The 18727-nt window shown below is 47.6% G+C and overlaps 1 protein-coding gene across 1 annotated transcript in view; it reads right to left on the bottom strand.

Annotated features, from left to right (window-relative positions):
- WASHC4 (WASH complex subunit 4) overlaps positions 1-18727 on the bottom strand; it is a 94031-nt gene that overhangs the window by 49083 nt on the left and 26221 nt on the right. Inside the window, exons 8-9 of the mRNA XM_088454353.1 lie at positions 11835-11877; positions 1173-1276 (exon numbers count right to left, since the gene is read on the bottom strand). Coding sequence (XP_088310479.1) covers positions 1173-1276; positions 11835-11877 — 147 coding nt within the window. The remainder of the gene's footprint in view (positions 1-1172; positions 1277-11834; positions 11878-18727) is intronic.

Below are 18727 nucleotides of genomic sequence, written 5' to 3'. Positions count from 1 at the left end.
GACATAATGGCTTTTCACAAATACATTATTTAAAATTTCCTGAATCATCACTCTATAATGAAAAAACAGTGAATAGTGATCTTGTATGAAGAAAATGGAGAACGAGTATCAGGAAAACTTTATTTAAAAATGCATATCACAAACCACTTCTTTTATAAAAAAAAAAAAAAGAAGAAAATGGACAGAAGAGAACAGAAAATGGTCAAAAAAAATCTCATTACATATTCCACATTCATCCACGTCAATGGACTATTACCCAATGTGTACATACAATGAAAGAAAAATAATTGAAGTCATTTCATAACTTTCAGGCTGCTGTTTTTGAGCCTGTGATAAGAGCAGGGTGCCGGGCATGTTACAAATAAAGGTTTATCTCCCCTGGCATCCCCGCTTGCAGAGTACTATATAGGACACCATGTACTATAATGCATGTATTCTGAAAGGTGATGTGTTAGATTATATTAAATGTCACTAGATGGCTTCTCTTTGTGCTGCTAGATTCAACAACACTTCCCCTAAAATGCTATGGTCACCTGGGATTATTGGGGCTCTATGCAACCTGAAGACACTCAGCCATCCAGAGGCACCAAGAGGACTTGTGCTGGCCACTGGCTATTTGCAAGACTACAAGATATCCACAAGCCAACGGCCTCATTGTGCCAGAATTGTAGGATGGTGCCAGTGATTGTAACACTAATCCTAAACATACCTTGTTGCTTTGTGCACTAGCCAAAGCAGGAGGCATTTGGACGTTGTCTGCTCTCCGCTGGCAGAGATATGAAGTGTGTGGTTCAGGGATGAACACAGCTCTCCAGGGAAGACAATAGTCATTGCACAGTAGATTGGAGTAGTAATCTGTTGTGCAGTAAATCCCCTAGTTTGTGATACTTGTATTATTCCCGGCATGACCATATAGGTCTCTTTTTAAACTAAAGTACACCTGCAATTTCCAGTAGTGTGTCTAAGTGGTTCTCACTGCTATAGCAAGTACCTCCAGCCAGCACATAAGGGTGACTTCAGGCTGACCAGCTGATCGAATAAAAGTGCTACATAATCCAGTGTCCTCACAAAACAAAATACATTAAGAGAAACTGAAATCAGTAAGGAATTTATCAATGTTTTTTAGAAAAAATATATTTAGGATGGTTTTAAAAGAAATATATTTGCCCAACCTTTTATACATGGTCCAGTGATCCTTCAGAGTAGCATGGTTTTCTACAATTTCATCCAGAGTCAGCAGCACGGTCAGCAGCTCCCCCAGATGCTTATACATAGTCTGGGGAAATGGAGTAACAGGGATTGACATAACAATGGACTCCAAAAATATAAGATTTACAAGAGAAGTACCATCTTTAAGACATGAGCAATAACATAAAGAGATTCATCTATGGACTTAAGGGTTGCAGATGGAAAAAAAAAAAAATTGTGATTATATAACCGCATCCCGCAAAACAAATCTTGTTTTTTTTTTCCATCCATTGAGGGACCCAAGAACCACGTGGAATAAAAATGAGTTGAGGAGCTCAGGTGCTGTAAAATAATCTAGATGAAGTCTGAGCTTCCACCCTCTATAGCCCCTAGCTAGAAAGCGCTCAATTATATTTTCTAATGGCAGCCTTGAATTATTCATTTTCTTAATCATGCTGCCTTCCACGTTCTCTCTGACAAGGTCAGGTAGTGAGTGTGGCCCTGTTGGCTCTCTGGAACGAAGGTTGCCACAAGGCTGACTCGGTAGGTAATGCAGCTGTGGATGTAAGTCTTGTGTTATAATTGTGAGGAAATGAGCTTCACAGACTTTAGTAATGGTCTATATATTATTACCCATTCTGGAACTGAAGAGACATACGCTGTGCTTAATTCTGAATCTTGCCATCAGATTATAGCAGTGTTTCCCAAACTCATTTCCCAGGGAGCACTAACAGAGCATGGTTTCCATTTTTCCTAGTTGGTGCACAGGTATAGTCATTACTGGCTGACACATTTTAAAAGATTCACAGGTGGAGCTAATTATTTCACTTGTGATTTTGTGAGGAGACCTAGAAAACAGGCACTGTTAGTGCTCCCTGAGGAATGAATTTGGGAAACACTGGATTATAGATTTTGTGGCAGTTCTTGGCATGCAGAGCAAACGTTTATACATTAAAGTCTGTGCATGTGCCATCTTGCACTGGGTATTTGCCCTATTATGGAGGAAAACATTGCCAACATTTGAAGTACTGCGACCAGTGATGCATCTGTATTTGATACGCAAAGTGCTGTATTTTGAGATCCCGTAACTCCAACAGTTACTTTGTTCTGTATGGTATTTATTTGCATCCCTAGGAAATGCATTTAATTAAGGGAACAAAGTGACTTTGTCCTGTTCACAATTCAGCCATGTTCCTGCAGGATGGTTATCACCGGCGTTGTCATGGCATTTACAGCATGTTCCGATTCTACTGTAACAATATAATTTAGGTATGGCCAAATTTCTACCTTTTCAACTCTGCTATTGATGTCACCAGCACATATGTAAAGGTTCTTGGTGATGTTGCTAGGTCGAAAGTCAAACAAGCGATTTAGAAGTGTCATCACATGATCCAGAACCAAAGATACTTGCTGCAATGAACTGGAATATGAAAGTAAATGCAGATCTATGGATTTGAGAAAATCCCCTTTTGATTTTAGGCGGTTGAGACAGAGTTCACAGATTCCATTCGAAATTGTTTGACAGTGACAAATGTGTTGAGTCTCCAAGTCTAGGCAAGTGCTAAAGGCAACTGGTCTTATAGACAAGGAATAGTATGGATTAAAAACCTTCGCCCTTATGTGAAAGAACATGTGCAACTGCACCTACTTTGATTAAAGCTTGTAGGTTGTTATGTAAGGAATCTGCTACCGTTATGTCTGATGGAGTCAGGTTGTATACATTATGATGTCTAGAAGACATTTAATGGAATGTTGGCAAAAATGAGTGCAAGTCTGTCCCCGGGTGTTAGAGGGCCCTGATCCTAACAAAAGAGATTGTCAGCTCTTTTGATTAGTCTGTCTATTCAATCTTGAAGGCCTGAAGGAGCTTGCCTAGAGGTAGCAGGAACATTCCGTATGTATTACTGCCTTCATGGTTCATAACTTCTTGCGTCTCTGAACTGATGACATGATGAGAGAGGCTGGAAAGGAGGATTTTTGGTCACTTACCGTTGAATCCTTTTCTCTTAAGCAGACTGGGGGACACTGGACCATGGTATTGCAGGTTGGGGCTGGAGATGGCACTTAAACAATACCTTAGCTTTAACCCTAAGCCCTTCCCATCTGTAGCTCCATAATTCCAGTACTACTTTAAAAAAAAAAATAGAGTATCAGTAAAAGAAGTAGCAGTAACCCAATGAAACTGTCAGAAAATAATAACAAACCAGAAGGGAAACGACTGTCCAGAACCCAAACCATGCACAACTGAGCGTGAGACAGGGAACGCAGTGTCCCCCAGCCTGCTTAAGAGAAAAGGATTCAATGGTAAGTGACCAAAAATCCTCTTTTCTCTGGCAGCAAGGCTGGGGGACACTGGACCATGGGACATTCAACGGCTGCCTGACCAGAGAACTGTGCCCAAAGTGGGTGACGCATGAGGCAAAAACCTGAAAGTGAAAAAAAAAAAAAAAAGAGCAAACGTGCAGACAGGGGACCAGATAGCAGCACGGCAGAACTGTTCCGTGTTGCACTGCCTTGGAAGTCGTCACCACCCTCATGGAATTCGCGGATACCCGAAGCGGTGCCGGTTGTCCCGCACTAGAATAAGCTCGAGTGATGACCGAGCGGATCCAACACACAACAGCCTGCTTTGTAGCCAGCTAACCATTTTGAAGTGTGTCGTAGAGAACCATCAGTGTGTGTGTGGCGGACAAAAGATGTACTATCCAAGTAAATCTGCAGAGCTCGGGCCACCTAGATCATCCTGGTTCCGGGAAGTCACTGAGTAAAGAAAAACAAGAAAAGGCAATTTTCAGGTTTAATTGTAAACCAAAACAACCCTCGGTTGGAACGTAGGAACCATGCAGAGAACCACTGCATCGCCATGGTAAATGAAAAAAAGCGGCTTTGCAACACAGCCACCAGCTAAGGCAACAGCTATAATGGAAAACAGGCTTCCAAGATACGACCAGAAGCTCTGCTGAAACCTAAGGCTCAAATGGAGGCTGTTTGAGAGCAGATAGGACCAGATTAAGATCTGGCAGACTAAATGGTGGTTGAGTACCCACCATGCCCTGCAAAAAAAAAAAAGTGCTAACAGGTACTGGCAAAAAATAAAATTGACGAATAGAAGTGAACGACTCGAAAGCCCCCTTGAAGAAAGGCCAGGAAATGAGAGAGGCGAAAACCTGGAATGGACTCCTCGCTGTTCACACCACAAGATGTTGATTTTCCATACCTTGCAGTAGTTGCGTGACGTATCCGATTTCCAAGCTTGCAGCATTGTGCAGGCAAAAGAGTGAAAAAAACCTTTAGCTCTTAAAAGCTCTATTTCAAAAGCCAGGCCGTGAAAACCAACCTAGGCAGGTCCTCGTGTAGAAATGGGCCCCTGTTGTAGTAGGTCTGGTCTCAGTGGAAGACGCCAATGGGAACCCACCAACATTTAAAAATGACGGCGTACTCTGACCTGCAAGGCCAGTCCGGAGCAGAGACGCCAGTTGATCCCTGAAGTGCTTGAGTAATCAAGGCCAGAAAGAGATATGTTAGATGAAAACCCCACAGGACAGTCATAGCGTCCCCTGCGAAAGCCAGCGGGTTCATGGACCTCGCACAAACAGGAGAACTTTGTGCCTCGGGGCCATGAGACCCACCTATAGAAGACCCACATTCCTAATTAACTCATGGAGAGACCACTCCTCCGGCAGAAACCTTGTTCTGTTGAGGAAGTCCGCTTTCCAAGCTGAGAACGTTGAAACCAAAAAGTCTCTGCCCAGAAAAGGATCATGGCTGCCTTCACCAATGAGTGACAGATGCCATTGCCGTGCCGCTGTCCAACTGAAACTAACCTAGCCGGCCAACCAGGATAGATTGAGCTCCCAAATAAGGCATAAAGATTGGAAAAGCTGTCCTCCAATAGTGGCCAAAAGACTTAAGGACTAGCGTCCATTGTCACATAGACCCAATCCAGGATGATGAAAGATCTTCCTTGGTGGAGATGACCAGAAACCAGCCACCAAGTGAGATACTGGCGAGAACAGGAAATCAGAGAGGATAAGGATGCGGAGAATTCCGTCCCAAGATTGGAGAATCTCACACTAGAATTTGCACGAGTGGAAACTGGTGTACTGAATGGTCTCGAAAGTGGAGACCATTGTGCCCAAAATCATCATTCACAATAAAAATCAACGGTGAGGCACCGACAGCACCATCGTGACCAAGGACCATAGGTCCATGCCTTGTCTCCAGCAAGAAAACTTGCTGAAGAGAGGTGTTGAAGACCACTCCAAGAACCTGAAGGCGCTGACAAAGGTAGTAGGCGAGACTAATCGAAATTCAGGATCTAGCCGCGATCCTGAAGTAATTGAACCATGCGATCTAAGAGTTTGCAACCTTGAGGCTGAATCAGCCTTCACGAGAAGATTGCCCAAATAAGGTCCGAACGGGATACCTTCCGTGCACAACACTCTCGCCACTACTGACATGAGCCTGGTGTAAACGCCGTGGCGATACCGAAAGTTATGGCCTAGAACGCATAGTGCGCAGTTCCGACTGCAGAGCGGAACGTGAAGATACGGGTCCCTGAGTTCCAGGGAGATCAACCGGTCTTCGGCCTACATGCTGCCGGTCATTGATCTCAGAGTCCATCGGAAAATGAGTCACCCGCAACCCGGTGGGCAAGGGACGGAGATTCAAAATGGCCGGAAGGAGCAAGATCCACTTGTCAGTCGGCTTCCGTACTCGGAACTAGGTGGAGTAAAACCCCAGTTCCAATTCCCGCAGTGGAAGTGGATTAATGAAGTCTTCCGAGAGGAAAGAAATGACAGCCTGGGCCGGTGCTCTTTACCGTATCCCGGGGAGGGGCGTTGGCAAAACACCGCTGTGGTGCCGGAACCCGGAGGTCAGCAATGTAAACCCTGGAAGTGATGCCCAGCATCCAGGCGTCTGAAGACTACTCCATCCAACGGCTCCTGAACCAGAGCAAGCGCCCCAGAGACTGGCGACCAGACTGGGTGGAGAGAGACCCAGTCAGGCACTAGGTTTCTGCGGAGCCCTGGCCTACGAACGCTGGTTGGCACTAGAAAACAGGTCACTAGTAGCCGGAATACCCAACTGGGGAAAAAGCACCCCCTGGCGGACGATCCCCTTTGAAAGAAGGTTAGAAAATCACAGAACGCAGGCCCCTGTATTGGGGCAGGGACCGGAAGCAAAGTGTATTTCACACCGGTAGCCCAAGCAATAACAATATCCAATTCTGACAATCAAAAGAGATTCCAAAGGAACTACACAATTTTGAATCCGTCCTGCAAGAGCAGAGCCAAAGGGCTCTACAAGTAGAGACTGTTGTAGCTGAAACCCTGGAAGCTACCAGAACCCCATCTTGCATGGCCTCAATAAGAAATTTCTGGACGAATCACTGTGAAGCTCCGCAAAGAGTTCGCCAGCCCAAAGCTCGAACCACCCTGCTTGATGCCAGAAAGTCAGATAATGACCCCTAAGCCTATGAAAATGGACATGAGACAACCTTCCAAGTTTTTACTGAACAGGAAGAGCTGTGTGCTTAGCCAAATATGCCACCACCACGTTAACCGTGGGAGGCAATTCCCAAATTGACACTGGCAGTGGATGATGGCAAGCAAAATCGCGAGGAATTGAGAACTTCTTATCCGGCGCTTGCCAGGCCTCCTCGATGAGAGTGGAGATCCGCAGAAGGGAAACTAACAACTCTCTTGCACCGTTGCTTGAACGGATCCCCAGCCTCTACTTGGGAATCCACATTCAAACAGTCCAAGGAGTGGCTCATCGCAGTGATGACGCGAGGAAGACTCCAAGTCCTCACCCACTGGGACAGTGACAGTCAGCGCTAGTTCGCCCTCCATCAGAATCCGAAACACCTAGTGGAGAACACAAAACTGAGGATCCTAGAAAAAGCGGTCCAAATAAGTGTAACCCCTCAAACCCTGACGCCATGCGCTTTAAGGTACGGATCCAGGGTGAATCAAACCGCTAGTTATGACTGTGTTAAGAGGTCACCTTAACAACCAACCCACAGAGGCTACCGCAATTGGCGAGTCACCCCACCAGGAGCAGGCGACTCAGAACCATGCAACAAGGAAACAGGTGCAGCTGCTGCCCTAGCCTGCTCCTTTTACTGAAGGGCCACAAGCATCTACTAGATCCGAAGCCTACAACCCAGAGCCTGCGTCCATGACGGTTCCCCAGGGGCAGATGTGGCGGCCCTGGACGCCTGTGCAACTCTAGACCATGCCTGACAGCCCAATTGTCTACCCGGCAATTGAACATTAAACTCAGCACGAGTATAAAACAAGCCATAGCCACTTTCTTTGTCTTGACGGGTTTGGCGTAGTCCGTCATAGCCCCCCTTGCCGCGCGAGATATAGCGGTCCAAGGCAGAACAAAATCCCGGACACAGGAAAATAATAACACAATTTTCCCCAGTCATATACTAAGCATTCCTGAGAGGCCCCCAGCAGCAGAGGAGAGGAGCTTAGAAGAGGACTGCACTATGCAAGGCTCCCAAACGGCACGAGCTCAGCAGCCATCTATGCAGCAGGCAGGACTATACCACTGATGCAGCAATGTCAGGGGAAGCCAGCAGCTACAAGCTCCGATGCTTCACTCTCCCTGTCTCAAGTGCTACTCCCCTCTCAGAAGGGGAAAGAAGGTGGTCAGAAGGTGGTCTCTCACTGAGACTGGAGCGCACTCCTCCTCCCGTGGCTGCATAGCTCACACTAGGCGCTGCTACAAGCAGCGCACATATCCTAAGTACAGAAAAATAAACACAGATTACAAATAAATCAGAAATAGCTACCTAAAACAAGGGCTGCTTAGCAGCCTATCCAAAATGTGCCCTACTGCGTTAGGCACTTAAAGACTGGAATTATGGGGTCGCTGGAGGAGGAGCTTAGGGTTAAAGCTACAGTATAGTTTAAGTGCCATCTCCAGCCCCAACCTGCAATCCCATGATCCAGTGTCCCCCCAGCCTTGCTGCCAGAGAAAAACCTGAATCTACTCTTGTAGCAAATCAATTAGCTTTCACTCCAGAGGATTTCAACATCATGAAAGCCAGCTATTCCTTTAAAAAAAAAAAAAAAAAAAAAAAAAAAAAAAAGGACAAACGGATTTTAGATTGTGTTTCTGCTGCCCATGGCCACAACCTGAGGGCTCTTCTGGGTAATACTGTTGCCGCCATAAATCTTGCTAACAAAGCAATTGTGTCCAAAGAAGGTTCACATAGATATTAAATTCCTTTCTGTATAAATCCAATAGTTCTTGACATGTATTGCTTGTTTACCTTGTCCTAAATATCCATAAAGTTCTAGCTACTGAGGCTATGGTGATTCCTGAAATTAATATGGTTCCTAAAATAATATGAAGTTCTTCGAAAGCTACTTCGATCCTCTAAGTGGATTCCCACCTTCTAGCGGACATTCAAGCCAATACGTTAAGAAACCCCAGGCTTCAAGTCACTATATTTTCTTTATCATAAAAATACATTCAATTATTTTAGACTTAGATTGGCTTTTCTCTGCATGTTCCCAATCCTTATGGACTAAATATTTTACCACCTAATGTGGTTTTTGCAGCTACGTGCATGAAAGGGAATGTCTGATCTGTATGTTAACAAATGTCATTGCCATAGACTTCTATGTTTTCTAATATTGATTCTACATTATCCAACTTAAATTTCCTAGGTGTTTGTTTAATTTCACCAGAATCCGCACTACAGCAGTTATCCACTAACTCTGAAGGATACCGTTCTCTGAATGTGAAAATCTTTGACATCATAGCGTGTTAAACATCTTGGCGGTAATGTACCATGCAGTAAAAATGGTAGAGCTTGTGGACCAGTGGAAAAGTTGCTCGTAGCAACTAATCAGCTTCAAGGGAGCATTTATCAAGTACATTCTATAAAATGATAGGTAGAATCTGATTGGTTGCTATGAGCAACTTCTCCACTGGTCCACTGCTGGATACAGGTCCCTCCTTGTTCATTTAATCCCATGTCTAACAAAGATATTCAGTGACAAAAGGATCTTTCATCAATTTAATTAATTATTTCTATTGTTCTGGGGATGATTTCTTTCATTATGCTGGGCTCGGTTTTTGTTACAAAATACTCTTTCGTTTTTTGCGGAACGCTTTATTATATTGTGACTTATCTTTCCCTTCCCCCAAAGGTACTGCAGGGGCACTGCATTAAATAAACACTATTCATTATTTGTAGATTTAGAGCATATAAAAAAACCTCTAACTAAAAAGCTCTCCTCATTGGGTGTGAATCAGCGTTTGGGATCGGGTTCAGGTAGCTTCTTCCTGTTCCTGGATGCTGTATCTTCCATGTTTGCAACTGGAACCTGAAGCACTTTAAAGTTCTTGGCGTGCTTAGTTCGTTTACAGCTTTGATGGTGCTTCATATGTAATTTGGTGCACACACCTGCACAGAACATCGGTCTTTAGTTTAGGTGCTCTTTTTGAAAAATGCTCACTGCCAGTTCTGCTCCTAGAGGTAACAGACTTGTGTAGTTGGGTCAGCTAGCACGTCCTCAGCTTGCAATATCTGAACGGTGCATTGCTAGGAGCAATGACAGTGGCTTAAAAAGAAAAACGTTCTACTTGCCGTTCCCACCCGCGGGTCGCAGTGTCCCACGGGTGGGGAAAACTGTGGTGTAGCGGTCACCGCCAGTGAATGGATGCCGGGCGCATGCATCCGGAATCCATTCACACTGACAGCAGCACTTCGGGGCAGCCCAGCATGTCCGTAAGTGCCAGGCACACCCCCAAGTGTGACGCTCTACCCGGACCTAGAGTGAAACGAAGTATCGTAGGATACATCATATAGTGTGTACCTAGCTTAAGATTGCCATTTATGTTAATAAAACATACAGTCAGGTCCATTAATATTGGGACATTGACAGAATTTTCAGATTTTGGCCTCTATTCACCACCACAATGGCTTTGAAATGAAACAAACAAGATGTGCTTTAACTGCAGACTTTCAGATTTAATTTGAGGGTAATTACATCCAAATCGGGTGAACGGTGTAGGAATTACAACAGTTTCAATATGTGCCTCACACTTTTTAAGGGGCCAAAAGTAATGGGACTATCAACTCAAAAGCTATTTCATGGACAGGTGTGGGCTATTCCCTCATTATTTCATTATCAATTAAGCAGGTAAAAGGTCTGGAGTTGATTCTAGGTGTGACATTTGCATTTGGAATCAGTTGCTGTCAACTCTCAATATGAGATCCAAAGAGCTGTCACTATCAGTGAAGCAAGCCATCATTAGGCTGAAAAATCAAAACAAACCCATCAGAGAGATAGCAAAAACATTAGATGTGGCCAAATCAACTGTTTGAAACATTCTTAAAAAGAAAGAACGCATCGGAGAGCTCAGCAACACCAAAAGACCCGGAAGACCACGGAAAACAACTGTGGTGGATGACAAAATAAGTATTTCCCTGGTGAAGAAAAACCCCTTCACAACAGTTGGCCAAATCAAGAACACTCTCCAGGAGGTAGGTGTATATGTGTCAAAGTCAACAATCAAGAGAAGACTTCACAAGAGTGAATATAGAGGGTTCACCACAAGATGCAAACCATTGGTGAGCCACAAAAACAGGAAGACCAGATTAGAGTTTGCCAAACAACATCTAAAAAAGCCATTACAGTTCTGGAACAACATCCTATGGACAGATGAGACAAAGATCAACTTGTACCAGAGTGATGGGAAGAGAAGAGAAGGAAAGGAACTGCTCATGATCCAAAACATACCACCTCATCAGTGAAGCATGGTGGTGGTAGTGTCATGGCGTGGGCATGTATGGCTGCCAATGGAACTGGTTCCCTTGTATTTATAGATGATGTGACTGCTGACAAAAGCAGCAGAATGAATTCTGAAGTGTTTCGGGCAATATTATATGCTCATATTCAGTCAAATGCTTCAGAACTCATTGGACGGCGCTTCACAGTGCAGATGGACAATGACCCGAAGCATACTGCAAAAGCAACCAAAGAGTTTTTTAAGGCTGAAAAGTGGAATGTTATGCAATGGCCAAGTCAATCCCCTGACCTGAATCCGATTGAGCATGCATTTCACTTGATGAAGACAAAACTGAAGGGAAAATGCCCCAAGAACAAGCAGGAACTTTTGCAGTAGAGGCCTGGCAGAGCATCACCAGGGATGAAACCCAGCGTCTGGTGATGTCTATGCGTTCCAGACTTCAGGCTGTAATTGCCTGCAAAGGATTTGCAACAAAGTATTAAAAAGTGAAAGTTAGATTTAGGATTGTTTAGTTTGTCCCATTACTTTTGGCCCCTTAAAAAGTGGGAGGCACATATAGAAACCGTTGTAATTCCTACACCGTTCACCTGATTTGGATGTAATTACCCTCAAATTAAATCTGAAAGTCTGCAGTTAAATCACATCTTGTTTGTTTCATTTCAAATCCATTGTGGTGGTGAATAGAGGCCAATATCTGAAAATTCTGTCAATGTCCCAATATTTATGGACCTGACTGTATATGCAGAGAAACATCCTTGTTTTCTACAGTACAAGTATACTTTATAAGACAAAAACAAACAATACCAATGAGCATGAAATCTTTTTTTCTTTAAATAAGTGTAAACTGCATACAAGTTAATTACCAAAAAATGAACTCCCGATGTTTCAATGATCTTGGTTTCATTCCTGTAAGAGATCAGAGAAGGTCATTAATACTATAAAATCTATAAAAATAAATCTTACATATTAAACCTATTTCTGCAGTATGCAACAGAGATATGTCAGTAAGCATTTTGTGATTGCAAAATAAAACAAACAGTCCTAGACTAATTTTTTTGAGCAGATTCAAGCAGCCACAAGCTCCAGATGGAGCCTTGCTAACACTTCTGGCAGTACAATATGTAAAACATTGCTTATTTACACTTGCACCTCTAAGGAGCGTTGTGAGCAATAAGTAAGGTTTTACTACATTAAGAAGCCACAGAGTATGATCAAGCGAGGTTCTGGCGGAACCTTGTGGCTATTTGAATCAGTCCCTACGTATAGTAAAATATTGAATTCTTCCCACTTCCAGATCCCAAAGCTGGACAGTTTTTTTGTTTTTTTTATTAACCTGTCCAACAGAACTAGACGAGAAATAATCCGGCCCTGAGCCCACGTCTGTTTGGTCCTCAAAATACAATTATAAATTCAGACGCAAACCACAAAAATAAAGACCTATGGATATTCAGTATAATCTCATAAAAAGCAGCTCCTAAAACAAGGGGTATATTCCGATTCCCCTCAAAATAAACTATAAAAAACACTAAATCACATTTCTACTTCAGGGTCCATAGGGGTTCCACAGGGTTGACCTTGGGGTATAGCTGGATCTGGATCCACGGGCACCACGCAGTTAAAGCTTTGCTGCTCCCAGGATGCACTTGGGTCCGTCCTCCTCTATACCCCGCCCCCGACCACAGGCACCTCAGTTTTAGTTGGTGCCCGGCCGGAGTCGGGTCACCCTGTCGCAGTGGGGCTGCAAGAGCAGCCCCTAAGCTTTATTTTAAAAGAGAATTTTTTTTATTTTTTTCTACTTTTTTTACACTGTTAGAGCGGCAGCATCAGACTGTCCTTTAGGACGTCCACGCTGCCGCTCCTTCTCCCCGCTGGCGCCGCGACGCCAGTACAGCTCTGGGGTTCGCGGCGGGACCCCAGAGCCTGTACTAGCCTGGCTCTGGGGACTCCCTTGACTGCTGCCGGACGCGACGGGGATCAGGTAAGCCGCGGGTCGCCGCGCGAATACTTTTTATGCAGTCAGAAGCCTCCCGTCTCTGGGGACAGACCGGAGGCGCTAGCGGCGGCAGCGGGCTCCCCCTCTATTGAGGAATACCCCGCGTGTCCGCTAGACCACCAGGGTAACAGGCTGGTAGCGGGACCGGCAACCCGGGGGTTAATTGCTAGCCAGGGGAGGCAGCCTTCCCTGTCTAGCGGCTCCTCCCCTCAGCTCAGCGCGCCTTTCAACTAGCAGTCTGGCGTCGCTGAGCTGCTCTTATCTCTCGGCCACTCCTACTCTGAGGTCTCCCGCGGCCATCTTTACTGGCAGGCATCGCAGACTCCCAGGCGGTATCAAGTGGACCGGTCCCCCTGTGTACCTCTCCCCTGCTAAAGGACAGTGTACACAGCGCTATAGCCCTCCCAGACACTGAATCTGGGTGGTTGATTGTAGCGGAAGGTGCAGTGAGTACTAACTTTTCTGCATTGTATGTGACTATTGCTAGTGCTGCCTGTCTGTGACTTATTCTCCTTGCTGTCAGCTTATAACTATCCGTTTCCTTCTCCTACAGCCCGGCAGGTGTGTGGGGGAGGGGCGTTTTTCTGAGACCCTCACTTATATAAATCACGTATTTGTGGGGTCAGTCACATACTGTTGTGTACTACACGGTACCATATCTGGGCTGTTGTGTCGCATACTGGTGAGTGCGCGGGTGTTAAAACCGTAATTCCTCTGGTGATACGTATTTCTGGTGATTTACGGTATCATGTCTGATGAGGAGACTGAGCGCTCTGTGGCTCCTGTGCGGTTTTCCTGCAGACGCTGTGCTGCTGGCGTTGATGGGGAGGACTTATCTCAGGATGGTCTGTGCGGGCGATGCCAGTTGGTACCGGGCCCCTCCAACCCCCCTGTAACACAGGACCCTCCTTGGGCGATGTTTTCACAGGTGCTGGCGTCTATTGCGGACCGGTTATCGGTCCCATCAGCGGTCCCTTCTAGGGCATTGCCGCAGCCCACCATCCCCCATTCCCCGGGTGTTCCACAAATGTTGCGGTCTCCCCCCGGGGCCCAGACTGTGGGTCCTTGCTCGGGACTGTCCGTGTATGTGCAGTCTTCCCCAGTGACGCGTCAGTCTGTAGTGCCTTTGCAGAGTTTTGCTCCGACGGCTCCTCCGCCTTGGGTGGATGTTCTCTCCAGCTCCGTACAGAGTCTGGCGGCTTCATCCTCGGCGTTTCAGTCCATGTTGCAAGGTGATGTGCCACCAAGGGTGTCTAAACGTCCGGTTGTGAGTTCACTAGCTGCACAGTTGTCGGACTCGGAAGTGTCCTCAGATGATGGAGAAATCCATGAGGACTCTGACTCTGATGCCATGGGGCAGGAGGTGGAAGCTAAGTCCTCCATTAATGTTCCAGCCTTAGTTAGGGCGGTGCGGGCTATCCTACATGTTGAGGATGATGCGCCGGCTCCTAGGTCGAAGTTACCTAATTTTAAAAAGGCCAAGGTGACTTCTACTGTGTTCCCCCTGTCTGATCAATTATCGGATCATATGGCGGCGGCCTGGCAATTACCCAGTAAGAGGTTCCATCCACAGAAGAGGTTGGCGGCGAACTATCCTTTTCCTGAAGCTCATTGCAGGAAATGGGAGAGTCCGCCGGCGGTTGATTCCCACGTTACCCGCTTGATCAAAAGCGCAACGCTGCCATTGCCGTCTATCTCCTCTTTGAAGGATCCCACGGACAGGAAGGTGGAGACTTGTTTAAAGTCCATTTATTCTCTTTCCGGGGCGGTGGCTCGCCCGTCCATGGCTATCTCCTGGGTGGCTAAAGCCATTGAGGCATGGACCAATGCCTTGGAGGATACCTTTCCTGATGAGGCTCCGGATATCCAGAGAGCGTTAGTGGGACAGATGCGGGATGCAGCTTCCTATATTGGGGAAGCGTCTTTGGATGCCAGTCTGCTCACTTCTAGGGTGTCGGCTGCAGCGGTGTCTGCTCGGCGCTCCCTGTGGCCTGGAGGGCTGATGCAGATTCAGAAAAGGGTCTGGAGGCCTTGCCTTTTAATGGTGATTTACTATTTGGTCCGGATTTGGACAAAATAGTGGATACTTTGGCTAAGTCCAAGTCGGCTATCCTCCCTTCGGCCTCTGCGCCGGCTAAAGTGAGGAGCTCTGCCTTTCGGTCGTTTCGGGTTCAGGGTAAGGCCAAGGGCCAGTCCTTCCCGAGACATTCGGCGACCAAGGCCGCACCCAAGCCCAAGAAGCAAGCATGGAGTGCTCGGCGCCCTTCTTCCAAGCAGGAAGATAAGCCTGCTGCCTGATGGGACGGGCCTCTCTCTGGGGGACCCCAGAGTGGGAGGCCGACTTCTCCAATTCGCCCAGTGTTGGCACAATACCACCATGGATGCCTGGGTTCGAGAAGTAGTCTCTCAGGGGTACGCCCTGTCTTTTCGGTTCAGGCCGCCTCACCGGTTTTTCTGTACGAGTCCTTCTCTGGACAAGACCAAAGCTGGTCAGATTCAGGTAGCTATAGAATCCTTGCTACAAGCAGGGGTCATTGTTCCCGTTCCGCAGTCTCAGCGCGGGACGGGGTACTATTCTACTCTGTTTCTGGTACAGAAACCCAATGGTTCTCATCGCCCTATCCTGAATTTGAAGTCTCTGAACAGATACCTCAGAGTTCCCAGGTTCAGGATGGAAACGTTGCGCTCCATCATTCTGGCGATGGAACCCGGGGATTATATGGTCTCCCTCGATATCCAGGACGCCTATCTCCATGTGCCCATAGCACCGGCACATCAGCGGTATCTGAGGTTTGCTATCCTGAACCATCACTACCAATTTCGGGCGTTGCCTTTCGGCCTTTCCACGGCTCCGAGGGTGTTCACCAAGGTGATGGCAGTTATGGCTGCCCACCTTCGGGGTCAGGGTCTACGTCTGTTGCCGTACCTGGACGATCTTCTGCTGCTGGCGAGCTCCCCGGAGGTGCTTCTTCGACATCTCCACCTGACCATTGCTTGTCTTCAAGCACACGGGTGGTTGATAAATTGGAAGAAGTCCTCCCTGATTCCATCACAGCGGATGGTTCATTTGGGAGCCCTGCTGGATTCTCGTCAGCAACGGATTTTCCTGACTCCGGAGAAGGTCTCCTCCCTGCAGCTGCGGATACACAGTTGCCTGAGCAGTTGCCGCCTGTCGGTCCATTCAGCTATGAGAGTTCTGGGGTCCATGGTGTCGACATTCGACATGGTGGAATTTGCCCAGTTCCATTCCCGGCCCCTGCAGGGGCTGATTCTATCGGAATGGAACGGGTTACCTCACCGGATCCGCTCGCAGATGCTGGTGTTGTCCCCGGAGGTTCGGCAGTCTTTGGCTTGGTGGCTTCAGACAGCGCATCTGGTCGAGGGGCGCCCCTTTTGGATCCCGGACTGGGTCCTGCTCACGACGGATGCCAGTCTCCGGGGTTGGGGGGCAGTGACCGGCTCATTATCGCTTCAGGGTCGTTGGTCCGCGGAAGAAGCACTTCTCCCCATCAACATCCTGGAACTGCGGGCTGTGTACAGGGCCCTGCAGTCGTCCGGCCCCGCTCTTCACGGATGGGCGGTTCAGGTGCAGTCCGACAACGCCACCACAGTGGCGTACATCAACCACCAAGGGGAACTCGCAGACAGGCAGCAATGTCGTAGGTGTCTCGCATTCTTGCTTGGGCGGAGTGTCACGTTCCAGCGATCTCGGCAGTCTTCATTCCCGGAGTCCTCAATTGGGAGGCGGACTTCCTCAGCCGTCACGACGTGCATCCCGGGGAATGGTCGCTTCACCCAGAGGTGTTTCAGCTACTCATGGACAGGTGGGGGCTGCCGGAGCTGGACTTGATGGCCTCCCGTCACAATCACAAGTTGCCCGTTTACGGGTCAAGGACAAGAGATGCAGGCGCCTGTCTGGTAGACGCTCTGTCGGTGAAATGGACGTTTCACCTGGCGTATCTGTTTCCTCCGATATCCCTGCTTCCTCGGGTTCTGCGGAAATTCAAGCAGGACGGCGGCACGCTCGTGCTGGTGGCTCGGGCGTGGCCCAGACGTCCTTGGTACTCCGATCTGAGGTGCCTCTCCATCGACGCTCCGTACCTTCTTCCTCAGCGTCGGGACCTGTTGTCTCAAGGGCCCTGCCTTTACCCGGATCTGGGTCGGCTGTCTTTGACGGCGTGGCTCTTGAGACAGCCGTCTTGAGGTCAAGGGGTTTCTCCAGTTCGGTCATTGGTACCATGCTTAGGGCACGCAAGCCTGCTTCCGCGCGGATTTACCACAGGGTGTGGCGCACTTATTTTCAGTGGTGTGAATCCAGAAACTATGATCCGCAGGTGTTCCGGGTTTCCAGAATCTTGGAGTTTCTTCAATCGGGCTTACACCTGGCCTCTCTGAAGGTTCATGTGTCTGCTTTGTCCGTGTGGTTTCAGCGACGGATTGCTACACTGCCAGATGTTTACACCTTTTTCCAAGGTGTTCTCAGGATCCAGCCTCCCTTCGTGCCTCCGGTGGCTCCGTGGGACTTGGCGGTGGTACTGAGGGTCTTGCAGGGTCCTCCTTTTGAGCCGCTTGAGTCGGTGGAGCTCAAGTGGCTGACGTTTAAGACCATTTTTCTCCTGGCAATTGCTTCTGCCAGGAGGGTTTCAGAATTGGGGGCGCTTTCCTGTCGCCCTCCTTTTCTGATTTTTCACCAGGACAGGGCAGTGCTCCGCACGCGTCCTGAGTTTTTGCCCAAAGTGGTTTCAAAGTTCCACATTAATCAGGAACTTGTTGTGCCAGCTTTTCAGTCACCTGATCTTTCTGCTGGTGAGGCTTCCTTGGATGTGGTCCGGGCACTTAGAATCTATGTGGACCGGACTGCTTCGGCTAGGAAGTCGGATTCTTTGTTTGTCCTCTTCGGTTTTCACAAGAGGGGTTGGCCTGCCAACAAGCAAACGTTAGCCCGTTGGCTTCGTTCAGTTATTTGTGAGGCTTATGCACAGGAGGGTTTACCTGTGCCAGCCTCTGTTAAGGCTCATTCCACTCGTTCTGTGGGTCCCTCTTGGGCTGCTAGACGTGGCGCCTCCGCTGTTCAGCTGTGTAAGGCGGCTACTTGGTCTTCAATTCAGACGTTTTTCAGGTTTTATGCGTTTGACACCTTCGCCTCTCAGGATGCATCCTTTGGGCGCCAGGTACTCCTTTCAGCACAGGAGCGTCCCCGCCCTTAGTTGAACTGCTTTGGGACATCCCCAAGGTCAACCCTGTAGACCCCCTATGGACCCTGAAGTAGAAAACAAGAGATATGGTAAGAACTTACCTTTGTTATCTCTGTTTCTACGAAGTCCATAGGGTCCACAGGGCGCCCGCCCTGACGCACCTGGCTTCAAATGGGCTGTGTGGGTGGTCACCGGTTTTCCGTCTCCCATTTCTGTGAGTATGGTTTCTTGTGTGTTCCAGTCTTCCTTCTCTCTGTTTAGTCTCCTCCTCCGGCCTTGGCTGCTTACCAACTGACATGCCTGTGGTCGGGGGCGGGGTATAGAGGAGGACGGACCCAAGTGCATCCTGGGAGCAGCAAAGCTTTAACTGCGTGGTGCCCGTGGATCCAGATCCAGCTATACCCCAAGGTCAACCCTGTGGACCCTATGGACTTCGTAGAAACAGAGATAACATAGGTAAGTTCTTACCATATCTCTTGTTTTAGTAAATACTCAATGGTACTGAAAAGACCAATAATTGAACTACTTCAAAAAGAGCACTTAATAGTGTAAATTACATAAAAATATC

This window comes from Taudactylus pleione, unplaced genomic scaffold (assembly GCF_031769625.1).
Source record: "Taudactylus pleione unplaced genomic scaffold, aTauple2 ptg000040l, whole genome shotgun sequence".
Classification (NCBI taxonomy): domain Eukaryota; kingdom Metazoa; phylum Chordata; class Amphibia; order Anura; family Myobatrachidae; genus Taudactylus; species Taudactylus pleione.
This window is presented reverse-complemented; position numbering and strand designations above follow the sequence as displayed.